General features: G+C 37.3%; 3 protein-coding genes across 5 annotated transcripts in view; all 3 read left to right on the top strand.

Moving 5' to 3' along the window:
• Window positions 1–3,478: 3,478 nt before the first annotated feature.
• si:ch1073-143l10.2 (uncharacterized protein LOC565165 homolog) lies at window positions 3,479–9,858 on the top strand. 2 transcript variants are annotated; one of them, XM_055018334.1, is made up of 7 exons: window positions 3,479–3,992; window positions 4,071–4,134; window positions 4,235–4,319; window positions 5,430–5,503; window positions 7,268–7,519; window positions 7,606–7,727; window positions 9,722–9,858. In XM_055018334.1, exons 1-7 carry the CDS (start codon window positions 3,893–3,895, stop codon window positions 9,811–9,813), a joined length of 789 nt encoding a protein of 262 aa, XP_054874309.1. In that variant the 5' UTR covers window positions 3,479–3,892; the 3' UTR covers window positions 9,814–9,858. The 2 variants fall into 2 exon arrangements, with proteins under 2 accessions (XP_054874309.1, XP_023151156.2); XM_023295388.3 differs by lacking the exon at window positions 9,722–9,858 and adding an exon at window positions 8,974–9,665 and having other exon boundaries at window positions 3,481–3,992.
• Window positions 9,817–12,326, top strand: tex36 (testis expressed 36). Its single transcript, XM_055018335.1, has 4 exons — window positions 9,817–9,937; window positions 10,025–10,165; window positions 10,365–10,439; window positions 10,532–12,326. The coding sequence occupies exons 1-4, from the start codon at window positions 9,887–9,889 to the stop codon at window positions 10,844–10,846; spliced, it is 582 nt and encodes a 193-aa protein (XP_054874310.1). The 5' UTR covers window positions 9,817–9,886; the 3' UTR covers window positions 10,847–12,326.
• Window positions 12,327–20,445: 8,119 nt separating this feature from the next.
• Window positions 20,446–22,661, top strand: part of ctbp2a (C-terminal binding protein 2a) — a 75,408-nt gene continuing 73,192 nt past the window's right edge. For both annotated transcript variants that reach the window (XM_023295384.3, XM_055018588.1), the window contains exon 1: window positions 20,446–20,720. The gene's annotated coding sequence lies outside the window, so the exon portion shown is untranslated. The remainder of the gene's footprint in view (window positions 20,721–22,661) is intronic.

Raw genomic sequence — 22,661 nt, 5'->3', positions numbered from 1 at the left:
ATAAAACTTTTTTAAAAATTTATTGTTAAAAAGATTTAAGAAATTTAAGATGTAATTTTCTAATTAAACATTTAATTTTTTAATTAAATGTTTTGTCTCTTTAAAGGTTTAATAATCTAATCAAATGTTTTGCATTTTTTTAAATGTTTAATATTCTTGTTTAATTTTATTTTTTAAATGTTTAATTATGGAAAATATTTGATCTGTAATTTTTAATATTTGTATTTTTAAAATTTTCTTTAATTTCATAATGACATGTATTGTATGTTGTTGAATTATCTAATTCAATATTTTGTCTGTTTAATAGAGTTAAACATTAAATACAATTAAATTATATGTACATATACCACCTTTTAATGTTTAGTTTTCTTTTTAAATGCTTCATTGTATTTTCTGTTTAATTCCTATTTGAAGTTTTATTGTCTTTATGATGTAATTTTCTAATTAAACATTTAATTTTTTAATTAAATGTTTTGTCTTTTTAAGGGTTTAATGATCTGATTAAATGTTTTGCATTTTTAAAAATGTTTAACATTCTTCTTGTTTAATTGTATTTTTTAAATGTTTAATGATGGAAAATACTTCATCTGTAATTTCTGATATTTGTATTTTAAAAATTTTGTTTAATTTCATAACGACATGTATTGTATCATGTTGAATGATCTCATTCCATATTTTTGTCTGTTTAATATAATTTAATGTAATTTAACATTAAATTACATTAAATTATATTAAACAGACAAAAATATGGAATGAGATCATTCAACATGATACAATACATGTCGTTATGAAATTAAACAAAATTTTTAAAATACAAATATCAGAAATTACAGATGAAGTATTTTCCATCATTAAACATTTAAAAAATACAATTAAACAAGAAGAATGTTAAACATTTTTAAAAATGCAAAACATTTAATCAGACTATTAAATCCTTAGAAAGACAAAACATGGGTCTCCATATAGCTCAACGGGTTAAGCAGGTGATCCATGTACAGGGGCTGGTCCCTGACGCAGCGTCCCGGGTTCGAGTCCCGCTAGTGGCCCTTTGCCTCAAGTCTTCCCCCGTTTCCTGTCTGTTTTTCACTACACCTATCCAATAAAAGGCCAAAAAAGACAAAACATTTAATTAAAAAAATAAATGTTTAATTAGAAAATTATATCTTAAAGACAATAAAAGTTCAAATAGGAGTTACACTGAAAATACAATGAAGTATTTAAAAAGAAAATTAAACATTAAAAGGTGGTAAAACATTTAAAAAGAAAAACCTTAAAGATTTAATCAAAACATTAACAGACTGTCTGAAGGTTCAAACTAACAGAGAACTACTCAAGAACTTTTAAGATTTCAGTCCTCAGACTGTGTGAAGGTTCAAACTAACAGAGAAGTACTCAGGAACTTAGAAGATATCAGTCCTTGGACTGTCTGGAAGTTCAATCTAACAGAGAACTACTGTGGGACTTAGAAAATTTCAGCCCTCAGACTGTGTGAAAGCTCAGGTCCTGAGGACTCGGGAGGTCTGGAGGCTTTGAAAGTCTTGGAACTGAGGGTTCAACCCTCCAGCACAAAGGCTAAAGTCCAGCCTCCTAAGAAAAACGGTCGAGTCGAGACTCAAGTTAAAAAAAACTCGAAAATGGCAAAAAAAAATAGATGATAAATGCGCAAAAAAAAAAAAAGAGTATTGCGCGCAGCTTAGAGGGAACAGTGGTCCCAAAACTGTTGATAAATTATTTCTCAATAAAACCTCATAACCAGTTACATAAGCACACCCTCTTTACTGACCTCTTTACCAATAAACCCCAAGACATACTTTGCCAAAATCCATAATAATCCATAAAATCTTTATTTGCACCAGCCCCATGTGAAAATGACATCAGTCTGTATTTGTAGAGCATCTCATGAATGTAGCAGCACCGTTTAAATGTTTCATAACACAGAATATAAGCAAAGAGTATATAGGGATACAGACAAACATGGGAAATAAGAAACGTGCTCTTCAATAGTTATTGTCATTATTATTACTAGTAATATTATTTTTGTGTCCACTACAACCCATACAATCATCTAGTGTAGTCAAACAGGAATGTGTGCATGGCGAATCAAATCCAAAACAATCCATGAACCAACGACCACGTCTTGATTGCACTTCATATTATTGACCACTAGATGTCCTACTCGAGCACTGTGTGTCATTGAGGCCTCGAGTAATGAACCATGTTTAGAATGAAGTGTCGAAGCTTCAACAAAGCCTCGATCAGCCATCACTAGCTGTGTGTCCTTGTTTCTAACATTTACTGAATTTATGCACAGTCACTGCTCCAAATACACCGTAGACCACATATTAAACACTTTTATATACAGTGAAGAACTACATTCTGATTTTAGTAAGACATCAGAGACCAAAAAATAAAAAAAAAAAAAAATTGTATTACTTTATGTGCAGTCAGTGGCGGGTCCACTGCTGAAATTTTATTAATTAAAATTGTTTTATTTAATATTAACGAAACACAGGCTTTTCTGAACAGTATTAGCAGCACATTATATTATATTATATTATATTATATTATATTATATTATATTATATTATATTATATTATATTATATTATATTATATTATATTATATTATATTATATTATATTATATTATATTATATGTACTCTTTGATGTGAAGTAAAACATTCTTTATTGATAGTTTTATTTAAAGTACTTAGTACTTAAATACTAAAATAAATACAAAGAAACTTGTATTTGGCATTTCAAATACTAAATCACTAGAACGCAGTGTTTCTAGTCATGTAAATTTTTAATGCTAAATTATTGTGCAAATACTTCATAATTGCACTTAAATAGTTGACTTATTTTTCTCCGTATGTTATATTATATTACATTATATTATATTACAGGTTTAGACTTTTCAATTCTCAATAATTCTAATTAATTAATATTTTTAACTTATGAATATATGCTGTGCATATATTTTTAACTCTTTATATATTTTATTTTTCTAATTTACATAGATATATGACTATTAGATCAATATTTAGACTATTGTGTTGGTGTTCGTCGGGTTTGTAGGTTGTCTGTGTACCAAATGCTGCTGTTATAAATAATTTCCTTGCTAAGATGAATAAAGTATATATTCTATTTTACTCTGTTCTATTTATAGCTATACTAAAATACTAAAATGCTCGATCGGTGGCAGTAATTCCCGTCAAATAAGTAATAAAGCTTTTAGAATTAAAATAAATAAGTACCACAGCACATATATAGTATAATATAATATAATATAATATAATATAATATAATATAATATAATATAATATAATATAATATAATATAATATAATATAGTATAGTATAGTATAGTATAGTATAGTATAATATAATATAATATAATATAATATAATATAATATAATATAATATAATATAATATAATATAATATAATATAATATAATAGTGGAGGAAGTGTTGACATCTTTCTTTTCTTTACTTTTTAAAAATATTTCTTTCTTTCTTTTTTTTTTTTTTTTTTTGGGAAAGGTAGCTAAAATATTGCCAGAAAAAAAACTGTAACAAAATAGTGATTAAAGTAATCACAACACCTCGGTATGTAGCAGCATTTTTCAGCATGTAGTGGAAGTACTTAAAGTTCAATGTGCACTATATTCTGAGGGCATCCTGGTCTGAAGTTCTTCATCCAGCAGCGGAATGTGAAGTGAACAGGGAGGAGCTGGGACACTTTGCAGCCGACAGCGGATTCATGCGCTGCTGGCTGCGTTTTAGCAACTTGATCGACTTAGCCAGAGTCACGTGAGAGCTGAAAACGCTGTTATCCGGTTGTTTTGTTTTTTTTGTTGATGTTTTTATACATCGTGAAACAAACTAATTAATGTTTATTACAATGGGAAGCTGGAAGACCCACGTGCGAGCTGGACTGCAGCAGAGAGACTTCAAAGAGAAACTCCCCTTCGCTGGCGTTTTCACAAGCTGTAAGACTGATGTTTTGCTTTTCCCCCCTCATTTTGATTCAAGATGTCGCCTAAAGACACTTGTTTGTTTTCTTTCAGTGTCTCACCTGGAGGAAAGATTTGAAATTCGCAAACAGATTGTGGATGATGTTCGGTCTAACAGGTTTGGATTTCACTTCTGCTGCTCTGGGTGTCCAAAGTTTCATTAAAAAAATTATTACAATTTTAAAAAAGCACTTATATGCAGGTTGTTTTGATTTTAGTTCAGAACCAGGTGGAACTGAAGTTGGGAAAAGCACCAGATTCCTTCAACTCCAGCTGAGAGAGAGTGAACACCTGGCAGAAAAGGTAATCCAATGATAAACACCACAGTTTAAAATCTAACTATGTAAAAGGCTTTATGCGGTCATTTAAGTAAAGAAGTAGCAGCAGTTTGCATATGGGTCATTCCAGAATTGAAGGACGTTTTACACCCATCGAATTTCAAATATTCCATGTAAAAAATACTTAAACATGCAGTTGTGTAAATTTACTTTACTTAAAAAAAATAGGAGAAAATAATGTTTGAAAATGTATTTTTCAGTAAATTGAATCTAAAATAAAAGAGTTTTTGGTATTTTTTTCATTGACGTCTCTTGTAGTTGTGGGAATATTTTTTTAATCAACATAATATTTTAAATAATAATTATTATGCATGTGTCCCACAACAACCCTGTTACCATAACCTTTTTAGCTGGTAGAAGAAGAAGAAAGCAGTGAATTATATGATATGCTGGAATTAACATCATCAGACAGTTTTCCAAAAGAATGGGTACAACAAAGGGATGTCCTCAACTCTATTTTTTATTTTTTCATAACATTGTCAGCCTTGATTGAATGTCTCACTCTACTTCATATTATCAGGATAAGACAAATACTTTTTTCTTTTTCCTTTACTTTTTTCTATCAGTCAGTTTGTCCTCTTGGTCAGCAGTAACAGCTAATTAAATATCTAGCTTCTACTGCTGAGAAAAAACTAATATTAGCATGAATTTGTAACACTGTTACTGTGATTAGAGTAGGGTTAGCAAACAACACATAAAACATGGAATAAAAATGGTACCATTGATGTGTAAGCTGAGCCATTCAATCCTTTAATAGTTTGTTACCTATTATTGATGAATATGGAGCAGAAAACTGTAAAAGAGAAGGTCTATTTTTAAAATTTTTGAAGCCCAAATGTCCTCCAATTCTGGAATGACCCATATATTAGTAAGAAATCTCAGGCATATATTTGACAATCTGATTCTAGGTTTACTCTTTCACCTTAAATCATCACTATTATGGATTAGGTCACAGAAGTGCAACATTTAGTAGACCCACACTAGTCATCTTTGCATGGTGTGTACAGGCGGTGACCTTTAACTCATGACATCCTCCCACTCTTAAATCAATTCATCCTCTGTTTGGTCTCCCCAGTTGTCTCAGACTGTCTCTGACCTGACCACCGTCCTGCATCTGAAGGAGGCTGAACTTCAGCACTGGCAGTCACGGTAACTGACGACACGGTGGTCAATTCTAGATATAATCCTAAGAGACAGCAAAACATTGAGTCCATTGTTTAACTGCACGGTTCTAAAAAGTAGTTTTTTAATAACTTGAAATATAAGATTCACCTTTCATTATATTCTCCTATTAGATATCATGGAAGCAGGTTGAATAAATTAAAAATTCTGCAGCATAATTTGACATCGAGTAAGCTATTTTTAGTAAAAGTCCTATCATAATCTGTTACAAAGTCAACTATAAAATATTATGCTAGGGATAGACCAGTTATCAGTTTATCAGATTATCTGTATCAGGATTTTTCTGATTATCTTTATCAGTATTTTTACTGATAAATGCATTTCTTCATTTCTAATGCAACCACTTCTCTCTGTCGTCACTCTGTGGTGTCAGAAATGCCTTTAATTAGAGACTGCAGAAACTGACCAAGAAACACAAGTCACTGCTACAAACCAGGATATTAGCTGCTCTCAAAACAACAATAACACTTTCAGATATGGACCTTAGTGGGCAATTTAAGTGACAGAACGGTGAAACATTAAGAAAATAGAAAAGAACAGCAGGAGACAAACTGATTAATCTCAGTCGATCCTACATAAACAGAGCAGAGCGTCCTAATTTAGTCACTCCTATTTCTATTTTACATATTCAATTATAGTTGTTCCCCTTATTAATGAAGAAGCCTTGTTATGAATGGCAGGTTCTCTGCCATCATATGCTGTTGAAACATTACAATTAATGTATGTCAGGTTCAAATACCAGTTATCTTTTAGCCTTTCTTGATCATCAGTAATCAGTGTCGGCCCTATAACAACCATACTGATCAATCCCTAAAATACACTGTACAAAAATATGAAAGTTGAATGTAATATTCTATTAAACTCTATCCATTCTTTTTCAAATAGTGGAATAAGTATTTGTTGTTCCGGCACACAGTATCTGTACTACAGAATGGATATCAGGAAACAACCAAGCACACAATGTACTGGAAATGAGCGGATCAAGAGTTAAATCACAAATTAGTACCCGCTGTGTCCACCATATTGCCACACATCTGCAGCACAAAGCGTTAATTCTTCCTAGAGAGCTTGGCGAATTCGGTGGACATTCTGGAGGACCGAATAACATTGTTAGGCATATCCATTCAAGGCTGTCTGAAATTAATTTTCAGACAACAAACGATAAAACCGTGGACATTCAGAGGCCTGGCTGCAGTTCTGCCTGGCGTACTAGCATCCAGTACGTCAACAGCCTGTTCTCATTTTCCTCTTGCCGTGTGTGGCATCGTGTCATTTCAATAAAACTGCATTTTAAGGAGGCCTTTATACTCACTGGTCACTTATCTGTGTACTGGTCACGCCATCTAATCATTGTCCTGTCACCAGTTGAACAGTTCAAAATCTTTTTGTGCACAGTTGGCTAAATTTAACCCTTTCCTAGCAGTGTTCAGCTTAATAAAGTTGCTTTTTCATAGCATAAACAATGTGACTTAATAATGCATGATGTAGCCTTGTGGAGCTACATTAGTGCTACTGTATATGACAATCTGAATAGTAAACTCAACCATAAATCACTTTGGTTTGGACAGTGTTGGAACCACCATAATGATGGAGTGTAAATCCACCTTAAGCCACTTGTTCTTTGGTTTTGTTGAATGAACTTCGACCTACAAAATCCAACATCTAAGAGTCTAAAGTAGCAGAACCCCAACACGATCAATAAATCACTGTTTTATTGCTCGGCTCTTTCAGTGTGTCCAAATACCGTCAAGAGGCCCTCACTCTGGCTAAAGGGAGTAACGCCCTGAAGGCCGCTCTTTCAGAATTCGAGTTCACCGTCGAGTGTCAGTCCAAAGAGTTAGCGGCCTTACGTGTGGAGCAGAAAGGACTAAAAGAAACGTTGGCACAAGCTTGCATAGAGAAGGAACGACTTTTACAGCGATGGATGGAAGAGAAGAGGGAGGAGGCAGAGAGGCTGAATAAATACAACGACATGCAGGAAAGGTAAGAGGATGAAGGTGTGATCTGTGTCAGTTTAAATGAAAACATAACCACAGTTCGGAGACTTTAAGCTGTTTGCTCTTCGTCAGGTGGGAACATTTGGCCGACCAGCTGAAGAAGCACTTCCAGAGGAGAATGAAAAGGGAGTGTTCTCCCATTGTGACCCGCTGTTCAAGTGATGCAACAGAAAACTCTCCATCAGCCATTAAGGGTAAGAGTCAGCATTCTCTTCTCAGTGCCAATACATAATTCAGCAGGTGCAATTTGATATTATTACTTCACCTCAATGCTGCTTCTTTAAGACACTTCATTAAGACCATCCTTTCCGCCGTCTTAATTAAAGACCTCTCATCCGTGTGGTCAAGACAACAAGAGTGTCATCATGGTGAAATGCTAATATGAGCAACACAGCGCTAATGGTACTGATGAAGGCCCATTTAGCCTTTGTCAAATGATGTCTTGTAAGGAATATTATTAGAAATCAGCTCAAAGCCCAACACCTAAGTGACCATCAAGTGAATCACACACAGTATCAAAGTCATGTTTGTGTCAACCCTTTTTGTCAGGCTGTGAAAACACATTGATTATAGCTAAAACGGTCATAGAGGAGAGCTGCAGGTGTCTGATTCTGCAGTTTCATCGTAAGAGGAACTGTAATGATTCAGCCTGATCGTAAGGAAAGTACACTTCTGATCTCATGACATGTGACGTAATGTTGCTGGTGAGTGTTCAAGTACATTTAAATTTATTATGACCTACATTTGAGGAATGTGATTCTTTTTTCACCATTTAACTAAACATCAGTTGTCACTTCATTAGTGTAGTATAAGTAAATACTCATTAGTTGTAAGGATAAAGACCAAACTCAGACTTATGCTCATAACTAGTAACTGTAAGTCAATTGCCAGATAATTGATAAGCAACTGTTTTGGTAGTAAAGTCATTTTTTTTAGTAAAAACACTCTATTCTCTGGCTGCTTCTCCAATGAGAATGTTTCAGTTTTTTATACATAGTAACTGAATATTTCAACCCTGAAGTGCAAAATGTTTGTCTCCCTCTTCTGGTAGTGTGATTAATTACACAAATACTGTTGAGGTACACTTAAGACGTATGCCTTGCTGTTAATCACTTTCTGTTTTAGATTCTAATCATTCCTCTGAACACCGACTTTCTTTTTTATCTGGAGCATCAGAAACTTCTCTTGGACGCTTTGTATATCTTAGCCTAATTACTTTAGCTTACTCCGTCTCCATCACTATGGTTGCTTCTCTCAACTCCAGCTTCAAAGTGATTTTTTCTTAGATTTTCTAGTTCAAATAACTAACAGTTAATCTAAAACCTTGTTCAATAATTTGAACTTCATCATTCTTAGAAGGAATAGATGGTGACCTCTTGAACTCTGTGTCGAATGTAGCCGAAAACATGTAGTTCACCCTTTTGATCATCTTGTCTTCAGGGATCAATACTGCTGCCGATAAACACCAGGGACACTCCGGCTACAACCATGTCTCAGCTGCAGCAAAAGTCTAATATTCCCCTGAGATCCTGGTGACAGAGACTTTCTTCTCTGTGGTTGTGTCACTTCCTCAGTGCTAGTAGATGAAGAACTAATTACCCGTATGTGAACTCAAGAACAAAGACCGAAGAGTGACTTTTTGCTAATGTGAGGCCAAGTACTTCATCTGTATCAGTTTTTTAATTTGCCTAATAATCTAAAGATTTTCTAGGGGAGAAAAAAATGTTTAAGTTAGATTGCCACAAAGGGTGCCACATTTTACATTTATTGCTGTAATCCAGGTCAACCTTTCTCAGTTATTTTTTTCATAACCAGGGATCTTGTTGATGCTTAAAATGACCTTTATGCCTTATTATGTCTAATATGTCTTATTAAAATGTCAAAATGAAACCCAGATACTGATTGTAAGCAATTGTACTTTTTCTCACTTGTAAAAAATAAAGAAACTTTTATATTAATTTGTTTGTATTTTTATATGAATTCCCTCGTCATTTGTCATCCATCAGAAAAGAAAAAAAGCTGTTTTTGTGACTTTTATATCGCATTTTGGCTGCAACCTGTCCTTAGCTCAGACTGTCTGGATAGTTTGTCCACATTTCACACAAACTTTGTACTATTTTTACTTTGTACATTTAGATAAGTGTGATTAAACATTCAATGCTCTATATGATTTTTTCCTTCTTATCAGAATTCCAGATCCACATCTCCATGACAATCTGGGATCAGATTTCAGGTTGGTTGTTTGCTGCATGTTTCCATGGTCACCAGTGTTTGCATTAGTTACGCTGGACTGTGTGTGTTTGTGTGGTGTGTTAGTAAAACCACTTAGTGGACTCAACATCTGAAACTGAAAATGGTAAAAGGTGGAAAGCGATATTCTTCAATGAGCAATGATGGCAAATGGGTAAGAAAATCTTTATTTCATCACATAATTAAATCATAACATCCCAACCTTGATGTGTAATTAGCTTTTCTTTCATTCTCTTCTCAGTTTGCTCATCCAGTTTCACCAGAAAATGAGTTAAAGACTCGAGAGACTTGTACAAGCACTGGGATCATGCTGACTCAGGTTAAATCCTCGTCGCCTCAGGCTTTCAACTTTGCGCGCTATCCTAAATGGAAAACTCAGCAGGTGTGTAGACAAGACAATGCTTGCATTGTCTGTTAGTTTTTCACGTTACAGTCACTGCAAAGGCCTTGAAAGATTTACTTAGACTTTCTGTCAAAGCATTTCTGAAAAGAACACCCACTGATTTGAACCCATGTACTGTATTTGTTTGTATTAGGCTGTTGCCCTCCAGTTATGAATTTCTCTTTGGGTTGCTTCACAGAAATCCAGAGAGTATCCATTCTCTGCTCATGACAACAAGCACGCCTTAAAGGATGACATCTCTGTCTTCTCTCAAGTGAGTGTCTGGTGAGAAATGTACAAATTATTAAATGCCAAGACCATTATCTTTAAAGGAAATCTTCTCCGCATCATGTTGGTACACATCAGGGTGCAGGACTGGGACTGAAGAAATGTCTTGATGATCGCAATCAGCACATCTCCCACTTCTGTCTGTGCCATGTTGGAGCCAACAGCAGCCATGAAGGGACCGGTGGGAACGTCTCGGCCTACCAGGCTGACTTCACGGGAAAGGCGACTGTTAATGTCCCAGCCGGAGCCAGGCGATTCCCCCGCAACCACTTCCAGAAGTCTGCAGAGGCTGCTTTGGCACAAGCAGGGGAGCAGTTCATGTGGTTCGGACAAGCCGACTCTGACCCATCAGAGACACTGAAAGTCCGGACACGTTCCAACTGCAGTTGTTGAGAGAACATGGCACAGATAGAACTGAATAAATAGCTGATGTAAAAATACCAACTTTCTTTTCCTGGAGTATGTGCTGTATTCCAGAAGTGGCAAATAGGGAGCCTTAAAAACAAGAACTGGCTCCACAACTACCCTATTTTGACTGGAGAGTTGGACATTAACAGCCCAGTTAATGTTCCAATACCATAAAAGTAGTGCATCCTATCATATGCTTTATGAAACCTTGTGTATTAAGTGCACTTGAAGATACAATGCAATACAAAAAAAACTTTATTTGTCCCCTGGGGCCAATTTAAGAAAGTACGAAGATGCCGTTTTAGGATATTAAGCTGTATTTAGTTGCATCTAAATGCACTTTAATGTACACGTTTTCAACAAGTAATTGCAGTTTAACTTTAGAACATTCAGATTAGTCTTTCAGCTGGCCTATTTAAAAGAGTCTTTCAGTGGTTTGGCTTTTTATTTTAAATGATCAAATATAAAGCAGCAGAGGAAATTACCTCAATCTGCATCTGCATTTCCCATATTGCATCACAATAACATTGTTTGTTCTATGCCTGGCTTTCAAAATTCACATTCCAAGGATACAAAAATTTACGTTCCCTTTGGTGCATCTTTAAAAATATTGCTAGTATAGAAATGTAAAATAATTGTCTTTCTAAAATAATGTTGTTTTTTTTTAAGTCTAGAATTGGTACAAAACAACGTACTTCAATACAGTTTTTTGCTGCTTAACTTAAAGGGTACTTCACTGATTTGTGTTTGAATTTTGATAACACTGTATTTTTTATTCCACACCTGCTTCTTTCTTGTCATAACCTAGTGTCTTACTAACCCACAATGCACCACAGTTTTTAACAGTTCTGTCAGATCTTCTCACAGCAGCTGTGGATGTATTGAGGAGAAGTAGAAGATGGTAGCAGCTAATGTTGCCTCGAGCAAAGATGAGAAGCAGGCTGCAGATGTTTGTTAGACTCTTCACTTCACACCTCCACATTTCTTTCATTTTCACACTTTAAGTCTTCAACCGCCTGAAGTTATGTCACCTGTCAGACAGTGCAGTTTCTTCAGGAGCTTGTGCAGTAGCTTCGTAATACACAAATGCACTTTAGTGTTGTATACACAATACACTACACCAAAAGCACAAGTTAGCACATTAAGTGCATGTAGGTAATGGAAGCATCCAAACATAATTATGGGAGGTTTTGATTTAATTACGATCCCTGTGAAGTGTTAGTGGTTCACACTGATGCCAGCAGAGGGCAGCAGGTCTACATGAGTGATATTTTGGCCTGCTGAGCCACTGAGTTGTTGTGCAGCCAAGTTGTGCGAGAAATGTAATAACCGAAAACCCCTGTGTAATGTGCACGCTCTGTGAGAGAAAACGTGGTGGGGAAATAATTAGAAAAAGAATCCAGCTATTTTTATTCAATGCATATCAACATGAAGACATTAAATTAGAGCATGTGAAATAAATTAAGCTTGATTTGAGTCATAATGCATGGGTTTGTTTCACCCCTGGGGATGAAAGGGATGTGTGTGTGTGTGTGTGTGTGTGTGTGTGTGTGTGTGTGTGTGTGTGTGTGTGTGTGTGTGTGTGTGTGTGTGTGTGTGTGTGTGTGTGTGTGTGTGTGTGTGTGTGTGTGTGTGTGTGTGTGTGTGTGTGTGTGTGTGTGTGTGTGTGTGTGTGTGTGTGTGTGTGTGTGTGTGTGTGTGTGTGCAAACCCATACAAGAGAGGAGGAGGAAGCGTGGGAGCGAATGACAGAGAACACTGCTCAGAGAAAAGCACTTAAGTGAAGAGTATCCCCGACCACTCTCTCCAATAGCTGCTGTTTTCTCCGGAGTATGTTCTGACCAGCTGCTTTCTTTCTTTAAGTACTCGCTGGGGAGATGGGTTTTTCTCCCAAGCTTTTCTTTCAGCTGTTGTAATTAGCTGATCCGCATGCAGCGCCGACCTTGTAGGAGTTTATTTCACCTTTAAAAGGTGGCTTGGATCTCAGTTTGCTCCTGTTTTTTAAATAATGAAAGACGAGAAAGCTGTGAGACATCCAAGTGGAACTGTGTGCCCTTTGCGATTTCTCTTTGAGATTATCTCACACACTAAACTGATCCCTTGTTGCAGGTGCACAATGTCAAGGGGTTCTAGGTCATACCTCTGATGGTTACAGCTCAATTTAACCCTATTTTTGCTGTGACACACAACAGAAGCCCACTGTATATTGCTCTTTAGCACTTTTGGCACTCAGGCCTCACTTAAATTAATGTAAAACACTTTTTAAAGAGCTGAAGTGGTGCCGACGATAGGAGAAAAAGTGCATATTAATGAAAAACACCTGTGCTTGTGTTTGACAGTTGGTTCTGTCTGGTCTCGACTGCTTGTCTGGCACCTCTGTCCCTGTGGGTGCAATTCGCAGACTACACTTTTCCTTTGGACTCGCCACAACTTGAACAACTCCTCCGCACTGAAGCCACCAACACTTCACAATCAGAAACTCTCATTAGCTCTGTCGGAGTAGCAGTGAGGCTTTTAATACTTGACAGAGGAACTCTAGCTGAAATAGCGTATCCATCACCCAGTCAGCGTGTGCTCGTGCATGCCATATGTGCCATGTTCGGCGAGATACGTGTGTTATATCATGTAGAGGCAAGACTGCGAGTAAATGTAAATACAGTTGCCTGGTGGAATATCAAACCTTCTCCCAAGGACAAAAGACACATCTCAGTAAACAAGCATTCAACCACCAAAGCCTTGCACTTCATGAATATTAAATCAGACACTTTGAATCCTCCCTCTTTGGTGTTAGGAGGCCCTAGTCTGGATTCTTACCATTTGCTGTGATTTATTCGCAGGTGCATGTGTCTCTTTGATGTGTTGAGTTGAGAGGTTTTGCACCTGTTAGAGAAAAAATGCTTTGAAAACGAGGTGGATTTGCCAGACAGTCAAAATAACAGCAACAGAGGAAGAAAGATTTGTGTTGCCATGGCACATTGTGTGTATGTGCGTGTGTGTGTGTGTTTTCTTTTCAGAAAGAGGCTGCTGTGGTGTTTTGACATATTCTGTTGTGTGCAGCAAAAATACTTTTTGTCAAACAAAATGACCTTTTTTTTTGTCATCTCGTGTCAGCTTTGGCATCTGTTCTGACATTATGAAGTTGCACATTTTGTCCATTACCTATTCATTAAAGATGTGACTTGAAAGAGAGTTGCTATGGAGATACTGCAGTTTAAATCACATATTCAAAGATTTTACTTTCTGCTTATTCTTTTGCCAATTATAACTAATAACTAGCTTCTTTGGTTTTCGTTACATTTTTTTTGCTCCTCTTCCATCTTATATCTTTTTTAATGAGACGTCAAGGCTCATAGTATAAATTTGCCTCATGTCGAATATTTAATCTTGTTCAAACATTCAGCATTCGGCCCAAACTGCAACTCTAAACACCATTCGATTTGACTCTGGGTTAAACTACGCCAAACTATAAGACTCCTTCCAATCTCCTGTCAGTCATTCGACTTGCAGTACTTCTAATTCCCTGGCTGTCTCTCTCTTTTTTTTTTTTCCTTTCCAGCAGCCAGTTGGTTTGTGTCCCCTGGCAGCCTAGTGGTCCTTGTTGCAGTAATGGTTAGGGGCCCTCCAGAGTCTGAGGGTGGTGATAAAGGTGGCTGGCTATCTCATTTCCACAGAGGACTAGATAACATCCTGAGAACATTCCCATCACTGGAGGAGTTTGTTCAGTCGAGATAAGACTTCCCCTGCTAAAGAAGCTCTGCGGGAGTGTATTTACGTGTCTTTTTTGCACTGTACATGTGTGTTTAAATTGAGTACTTGGGACTAGCTGCAGTCCTGTCCATGTCTGCAGCTGCGAGGGCCGCCGGCCTGGCACAGAGCAGCTCTGTGGACACACTGCCTCAAAAGATCAGACCTACACTTGCACTAAATCACATTCCTCCATGTATTTTTCAAACCTCCGACACAGTTTGCATGCTAATTTGTGTGTAGGTGGTGAGAATAATTACATTAGGCTGGTTGTAAACAAAGGCCTACAAGCTGCAGTCTGTTCAAGTATCCCACCAGAGAGAGAACAAGAACGCACTTTACACAAGGATGGGTGGATTTCTAATGCACCGTTTATATGAGGGAAATTACATTGCTGTTATAGGTAACTAGCAAAATCAAGTCAAGAAAATAGTTGGTTTCATGTATGCTTTCAGTGTGTGACATTTAAGTGCTGCATTTTTCAAGCGGAATCAGTGTTTTGGTTTCTCGATCTTGTATTTTGTTATACGGCATATCGAGGGAAAGGGACGACAATGCAGAGACAAGAATGGACGCTTCTCTGCTCAGAAACACTTTTACAGCTCAGACAGTCTGGATTGCCACATGTGTTCAATATTACCAAGTGTTTCATCACTACTTAAGAAGCTCCACCTCTCAGTCCCTACCCCACTGCAGCTTCATAACCGCGTCATCACACCATTCTAATCTCATTAGGTAAAATGCATCAGTCGACTCCAATTTACAGATCAGGAGCCGCACCACACACCCCACAGAGTCGGCTTCTTTGCTCGGAAGTTTCAGGAATCTGATGAAAAAATATGTCAACAAGTGAAGCTAGTCTCATTTGACTTGGTCCTGTAATTGGAAGAGACAAGTGCAGGTGAAACAATGTGGCATTTAGCTTAAATTCTGTTTTCTTCAGATGGTATTTTCTATACTCACGGTATATACAGACTGTATAACTTTCAACTCAATTACATGAAGTCAGATTGGAAACTGCTTGAACATCTCACATAAACATTATAACGCACTATTCTATTTCCTGCTGTAGGAAGAAACAAAATCAGCCACTTATTCTCCAGTGAAATGGGTAAATCTGCCTTATTTGCATTCTATCTGAGGTATAAATACAAGGCAATGGAGACATTCCTGTGTCTTTTAAAGTCAGCTTAGAATGTGATGGAAGCCTTAATGTAGTGGAATTATAATTAGACGTGAGTGCAGTCGGAGTGTATTATGTGGTTTTGTTCGAATCATATTGTGCCATCTCAAAAGCAAAAAGGCATTCTGCTGTGGCACAGTATGTGCACTTAATGGAGGAGGAACATACAGTACAATAGCACACTCTTAAGAATCTGACATTATTATCAAATGTAAATTACACTCCCATGAGCTGCTCATTACAATATCCCATATGTAGAGTGTGTCATAAGTTGTTACATTCTCTATTTAACACAATCTGCCCTTCTTAGCTGTGGATAATCATACATTCTCCGGTAGTGATGTTAAAGTTAAATAAGCTGCACTTTCTCTTCTCCAGAAGGAGGACAGATGTGAAATGTTGCATTAAAATAATAGATGATGTCACCACATTGGAAGCTGGATCATCTATAGTGACTTACACAATGTTATTCTGAATAGGAAAAGATCCTTGGATGAATAGGTGGATAAATGTATAGACGGAATGAATGAAAATCTTCACAGTTTATTTTGATATTGGAGACTGGAAATCAGAAAACCCAAGTGTTACAGTACGCACGCAGAACCGAGTAAAAGGAAATGCCATGCAATAAGGTGATTTGAGGTTGCAGTGAAATATTCATTCAAATGAGGTAAAGAGTGGAGCAGCATAAGAATAACCCGTCTTTAAAGATTAACATAACCCTTGGAGGTGTTATTGTATCCCCGTAACCAAGTCAAGACTTCAGCAGGTGCAGAACAGCTCTCCCTCTCTGTGAGTTACTGCATTAAGTCCCTCAAATTTAGTAGCACAATCATGAGCCTCCCGTTCACTCTCTGGAGTAGAAGAATCGCTTTGCATTTTAAAAAGGTCAAACACTCAGATCTCTGCCAGGAGGAACTGAGGGAAGAAATAATGTCTCTCTGCAGAAATATGCAGTCGCACACTACTGATCCTCTCAAATACCCACTGTACAGTGAACAGATTAGAGGTGTGTGTGTGTGTGTGTGTGTTGACTGACATTCTCTAACAAATAGGTACAAACAAAAGCAAATCTCGATATAGTATGAAACCCTAATGTTGAAAACATTTTCATAATCTAAAAGGCTGCATTGATATAGATTTTTATGCTAGTGGCTGGATAATGTAACAACAAAGTGTTACTTGAATATATGCACACACATTACAAAACAGCAATCATGTAAGAGGACTTGCGCATAATTCCTCTTACATGATTGCTGTTTCTAATTGGTGTATTTAGTTTCCTGCTAAATGTGCACAGACAAATAAAGTCTTTGCATATTTGTTTCTACAGCAAGGTGAACTACTATGTGACCTACAGTAAACACTGCAGAGGATAAGCTTATAATTGGCAAACACAGCCTTTTGTTGGATTTAATCTCCAACAATAAAGCAGATTTTAAACAACGCTTGTATTCAAAATGACACAAAGGGATGATAGACAACGCTGCTGCACATGACTAATAAATCTAGAACACCAACGTATGCGTGTTGAACACTTATTTATGCATGTATTTAAAATCATTAAATAATGTACCATGACACCAAGTGGGCCACTCATCATTGACAGTTGATTTGATAATATTTAAAGGGCCTTTGTGTTTGTTGTCCCATCTCCATATATAAAGCACACATATAGTATTTGTATATTACTTACAGATACAATCTCACAGCAGTGGTTTTCCCCTTTATCTTCCTCCTCCTGTTCTCCATCCCCTCTCCTGCCACTGCAACATATGCTTCCGTTGGTGTCTCTTGTTGGCTGGTGTTGGTCTTTGGAGTGCTTGGGTTCATGCCCAGTGGTAACATTGTGCTGGAGACAAAATGACCGCAGGGAAAGATGCTCTCAGGACATGGCCAAGAGCCCCCTGGCCTGGGACCACACATGCAGGGAAGCCTACATGGTAAAGAAGATACAGCAAGATGCAGAACAGAAAGTGTGTAAATGATTCATCTCTTGCTTGAGGTGGTTTTCTTTGTCTTTGCGGGAAACTTCACTGAAATATTACAGTTTGGTGGAAGTATTGGAAAAGCAAGCAGAGACTGAAGTGATTGAGAAATCCAAAGATGCTCTCTACCATCTGTACCATGTCATATGGCAGCACCACTGTGTGAATGAACCAAGGGTCTAAAATCCTTCTACTGCAGGAACTATCTGCACCTGCTGCAAGAAGAGGAGGAATTAACTAAGAAAACAAGCATTTGAACTCTTAATCAAAGAATCTATCTATCTATCTATCTTAGATAAATATCCCTATCATATCATATTGATTCATTAAACTGTTCAGTTCTATTTTATATAAATTGAATTTTCATAAAACACTAACTACATCACTGATTCCGCAATTTATTCATTTAATTAGTGCCCTAAAGGTAAAAATAAAGGAAATAGATTCATGCAATCAGACTATCAAATACCCGCAATGTGTAACTTTCAAATGTAGAAACTTCCCCTTGAGTATGGTTTCATCAGATATTAGTGAGTTCAAGCATAGTTCTGTTTTTAAAGTTTAATATCACAATATGGGCTGCAGCACATGAATTAGTTGGCGAGTCTTTAAGGAGAGCAGATGTGTTATTACAGATGTAGATTTAGGATGAAAAGAGGCAGCATAGTTTGAAATATGGTGACTTGAGATTTGACCAAGAAGGTTGGTTTTAAAATTACATTCCACAAAAATAACAAAATATATCTCAAATTATGGAACATGATGCCAAAGTGTAATAGAGATATATTGGACATACCTGACACTTTATCAATTGCTGATAAGTAAGTTGGGTTTTTATATATTTCCATAAAAAAGACAATATGCCTCAATTATGCTGATAAAGTTGGCCAGTTAGCATCATACTTTGGTAATGTGATGCCTTTATACTTAGGAATAACAGAGGTAGAGTAATATGAAATGCAGTTGACACACCTTAACACTTAATCAAAATACTGTTTAATAAGTTTAGATTTTAAAATAATGATAACCTAAAACATATCTAAAATTACCAAACCTTTGCTAACGTTAAAAAAATGGCCAAGTAGTGTACAACTCACAAGACTAACATTAGCTTGCTAATGTGATATTTTTATATTTAAGAGTAGCACAAGTAGTGTAATGTGAAATGTGGTTGACACACCCTCTTGATCACCAGTTGATCAAAATACGGTTGAATAAATTTAGGTTTTAAATTAGCATCCAACTAACTAAGCTAAAATTAGCTTGCTAATAGTTGACACAATTAAATTTAAAAGTTAAACACGCCTGACCCTTGACACTTACTCAGATCAGTTTTTCATGAGTTAAAGTTTTAAAATAAAAATTACACAATATACCTACAATTACCAAACCCTCACTAACAATATAAAAATGACCAAGTAGCACACAACTAAGTTAAATGAGCTTGCTAATAATTGTTTTGTTTATATTTGAAAGTAAAACAGATCCCTAAAAGGAAATTTGGTCAAAACACCTAACTTGACACTTAATCAAAATAGTGTTTAATCTGTTTAGGTTTTAAAAACAAGACAATGTACCTAAATTGTAACCCGATTGTTAAAAAATTATCAAGTAGCATAAAATTAAGCTAATATTAGCTTGCTACTAATTGATGCAATTATATTTAGGAGTAAATAGCTTGCCTAATATGAAATTTGGTTCAAGCACCTGAATCAAAATACTATTTAGGTTTAAAAATAAAAATAACACAATGTACCTAAATTACCGAACATTCATTAATGTAAAAAAAGATGACTGAGTAGCTTGAGCTAACTAAGCTAAAATTAGCTTGCTAATAATTGTTGCAGTTATATTTTAGAGTAAAGGGGGTCAACTAACAGGTAATTTGGAACCCTTGAGCTAACAATCAAAATACTACTAAGGCTTAGAAATAAAAAAAAGATTTATTTAAGTTAAAAAAAATTGCTATGCTAACAGTAGCTGGATGACCAAATAGCACCTGCTAGCTTTGCTAATACAATTCTAGTTAGCAGCGTTTCCCATGACTGCTGGATGTAGCTCTGAAACAAAATAAATATTTCTTCATGTATATTAATAAAAACGAAAATAAGTTTAACTGTTTTATAGGTGTAGCAAGTCTCGGTGATGCTTCAGTGACTTCGAGTTAAACAAATTACAAATTAAAAAAAAAAACAATGGAGGACTACTGGACGTTCAATGTACACACGTGAGTATTGGATATTCTTCAAAAAAAAAATTTAAATCCAAGTGATTGACGAAGATTTTAACATAAAAGAACGGGAAGAGAGGATACATAGCCGTGGCTCCAGTGACTGGCATCACAATCACAAATCGCCTTTCTCTAAAAATCCCACTGTCCCATCCCCATCATCTGCAAGTAGAGTCTCTCATCTGTGCGTGTGTGTGTGTGTGCGTGTATGTGTGTGCGTGTATGTGTGTGCGTGTGTGTGTGTGCGTGTATGTGTGTGCGTGTATGTGTGTGCGTGTATGTGTGTGCGTGTGTGTGTGTGCGTGTGTGTGTGTGTGTGTGTGTGTGTGTGTGTGTGTGTGTGTGTGTGAAGTGGGCAAAAGGCTCCGCCTCACTCAAAAAGCGAGAGAAAAAAAGGAAAAGCAAACTGATACACACCTCTCAATTCTGGCAGGAGGAAAAGAATAGGAGTGTTTATGAAGCGTATAAGTAAATAGCAGGAGAACCAGGCACAGCGAGAGCCGCGGCTACTTCCCCCCGTAAAAACCGACACCAGGCACCGTTTCCCAGCGCCGGAGATTGTCCCGTTGCGTTCAGGATTAAGTTTTTATGTCATCTAAAGGTGGATCATTATCTAAATCCGAGATAACAAGCGAATTTGAAATGCGTAGCCTGCGATGCTATTTCTGGAGCCCCCAAAGCCGACGTTTGAACTCTCAGTAAACATCCAGTCGAGGTAGGATTCAAGATTATTGCAAAAAGGTGGTGTAAAATATTTCGCTGTGTGCTCCACCGAGGTGTAGTTTTCAGAGCTAGACTCGCATCTCTGTCCATGTGTCCCTGCGCCATCGGCAAGGAGGGACAAGGGAGGGTGGGAGTAGACATTAGCCGATACTCCACTTCATAGTGATGTGGGAATAGGCTTTATTAAGTTCCTAATGAGCTGAGCAATTAGAAGGTAATGGTGGACGTATTAAAGATCCAATTAAGATCAATTATTAGGGGTTTTTGGTTTTAACTGTTGATGGACTCGCTTTTAAATGCATTAGAAAACGTGAACATGCACTTAAAGTTTTTCATGAAAAGTTTTGCTACTGGAGTATCTTTCAGCTGTTCTTGCCAGCATGTGCACAAACCCAACAAATCCAGTGTGGACCTCACTTGTCATCTGTGGCGTACTAATTAATGAGTGCTTAATTAGTGGCACAATCAGACATTCATGCCAGAAGCTGCACATTTTGAAACAGGAGGATAATTCTTCCATTTTACAGCTATGACAGGCACAGTGGGCAGTGTTTCTCAAAAGGCAACTCTCCACTCTCACTCTTTTTTTTTTTTTTTTTTTTTTACTGCATTTGGAGGCTCTAGTGGAAGAAAGCTTCAAGTGGAGGAGGAGGAGGGCGGCTCCATTGTCTGGCCAGTGAAGGGGTGGGGATAGAGGCTGTATGCAGATGTGCTGCTGGCAACGGACATCTGCTCTACCCCCTTGGGCATTGTCACAACAGGCAGGGGAACTTAGAGTGAAGCCTGCCCGCAGAGAAAAGGCCTTTGTTACTGATGTGCAGGCCGTGGCCTGCACCCTTCAATGTACCACTGTTTGCATTTGAAATGCTACATTTAATAGAACATTAAATCATCTCTGGAGGTCTGCTTTGAATCAGAGATTATGGAATGTCTTCACCCTCAGAAATTAATCATTTGCTCATGACAACTGATACAGATACTGGGACTTCCTTTTTTTTTCCGTTCAGTCCCACCTGCAGCACCACCCTCCTCTGGTAGCCTCTCCCATACCCCCCACCCACCCACCCACCCAACCCTTCATCCGCCACCTTCAACTCCGCTGGGGCTTGAACTTCCTTTCCTGTCTTTGTGGCCTGCATGTGTTCAGATATGAAAGCTGGCCCCTCTCAAGGCAAATGCATCACAGGCAGCATCACGATGTACATGGCAGCTCCCTATCAGGCCTTGTGATTTATCGCAGAAGAGGAAAATGCCAAGAAAATGCAAAATCATCGCTTTAATATTTATGATATATATATGCAGGGCTTGTGCTTGATGGTAGCTATCAGTGTTGACGTGTCTTTCCCTCTGTGTGTGTGTGTGTGTGTGTGTGTGTGTGTGTGTGTGTGTGTGTGTGTGTGTGTGTGTGTGTGTGTGTGTGTGTGTGTGTGTGCATGTGTGTGTGCATGTGTTTGTATTGGAAATCAGGAGTCTCATTTGCCTCAACAGATATTCCCCGGTGACTGGTGGAGTCAGTGTACTGTGATTACAAACATGATTTGTGCTTGTAGGGAGCACTGTTGTACATGGCTGATCTGCTGTACAACATGCTTGTGGAGGGACTTATTTGTGTGTCTCTGCTGGACTGTATTACACCAGGCTGGATAGCGGAGGGGCGAGCTGGGGAGCAAGTGCACTGAAGCAGGAAGAGATGTTGGTTTTTTGAAAGCACAGGTGCTGCCTCCGACTTTGCTCACCAACGCGCTCATTTGGCACATGCTTGTCTTTGGACGGAGGATGCGTGTTGTGTTTGCTGAGCGAGCGTGCCTTTTTTGCATTGTCGCCATGTCCTTATTATTGGCATGTTTGCTTAATAGAGAGGTAGGGCTAGAAACACAGCAGCACAGAAGCGAGGGAGAAAAAAAAACGTGACATTGACTGTCTGTTTTGAAGT

This window comes from Amphiprion ocellaris, chromosome 16 (genome assembly GCF_022539595.1).
Source record: "Amphiprion ocellaris isolate individual 3 ecotype Okinawa chromosome 16, ASM2253959v1, whole genome shotgun sequence".
Lineage (NCBI taxonomy): Eukaryota > Metazoa > Chordata > Actinopteri > Pomacentridae > Amphiprion > Amphiprion ocellaris.
This window is presented reverse-complemented; position numbering and strand designations above follow the sequence as displayed.

Excerpts from the sequence above, each read along its gene's own strand:
- si:ch1073-143l10.2 (XM_055018334.1), top strand. The coding sequence starts at position 3,893 with ATGTTTATTACAATGGGAAGCTGGAAGACCCACGTGCGAGCTGGACTG. Across the intron at positions 4,135-4,234 it reads GATGATGTTCGGTCTAACAG|TTCAGAACCAGGTGGAACTG; the intron begins GTTTGGATTTCA and ends TTTTGATTTTAG. Across the intron at positions 5,504-7,267 it reads CTTCAGCACTGGCAGTCACG|TGTGTCCAAATACCGTCAAG; the intron begins GTAACTGACGAC and ends CGGCTCTTTCAG.
- tex36 (XM_055018335.1), top strand. The coding sequence starts at position 9,887 with ATGGTAAAAGGTGGAAAGCGATATTCTTCAATGAGCAATGATGGCAAA. Across the intron at positions 9,938-10,024 it reads TGAGCAATGATGGCAAATGG|TTTGCTCATCCAGTTTCACC; the intron begins GTAAGAAAATCT and ends TTCTCTTCTCAG. Across the intron at positions 10,440-10,531 it reads ACATCTCTGTCTTCTCTCAA|GGTGCAGGACTGGGACTGAA; the intron begins GTGAGTGTCTGG and ends GGTACACATCAG.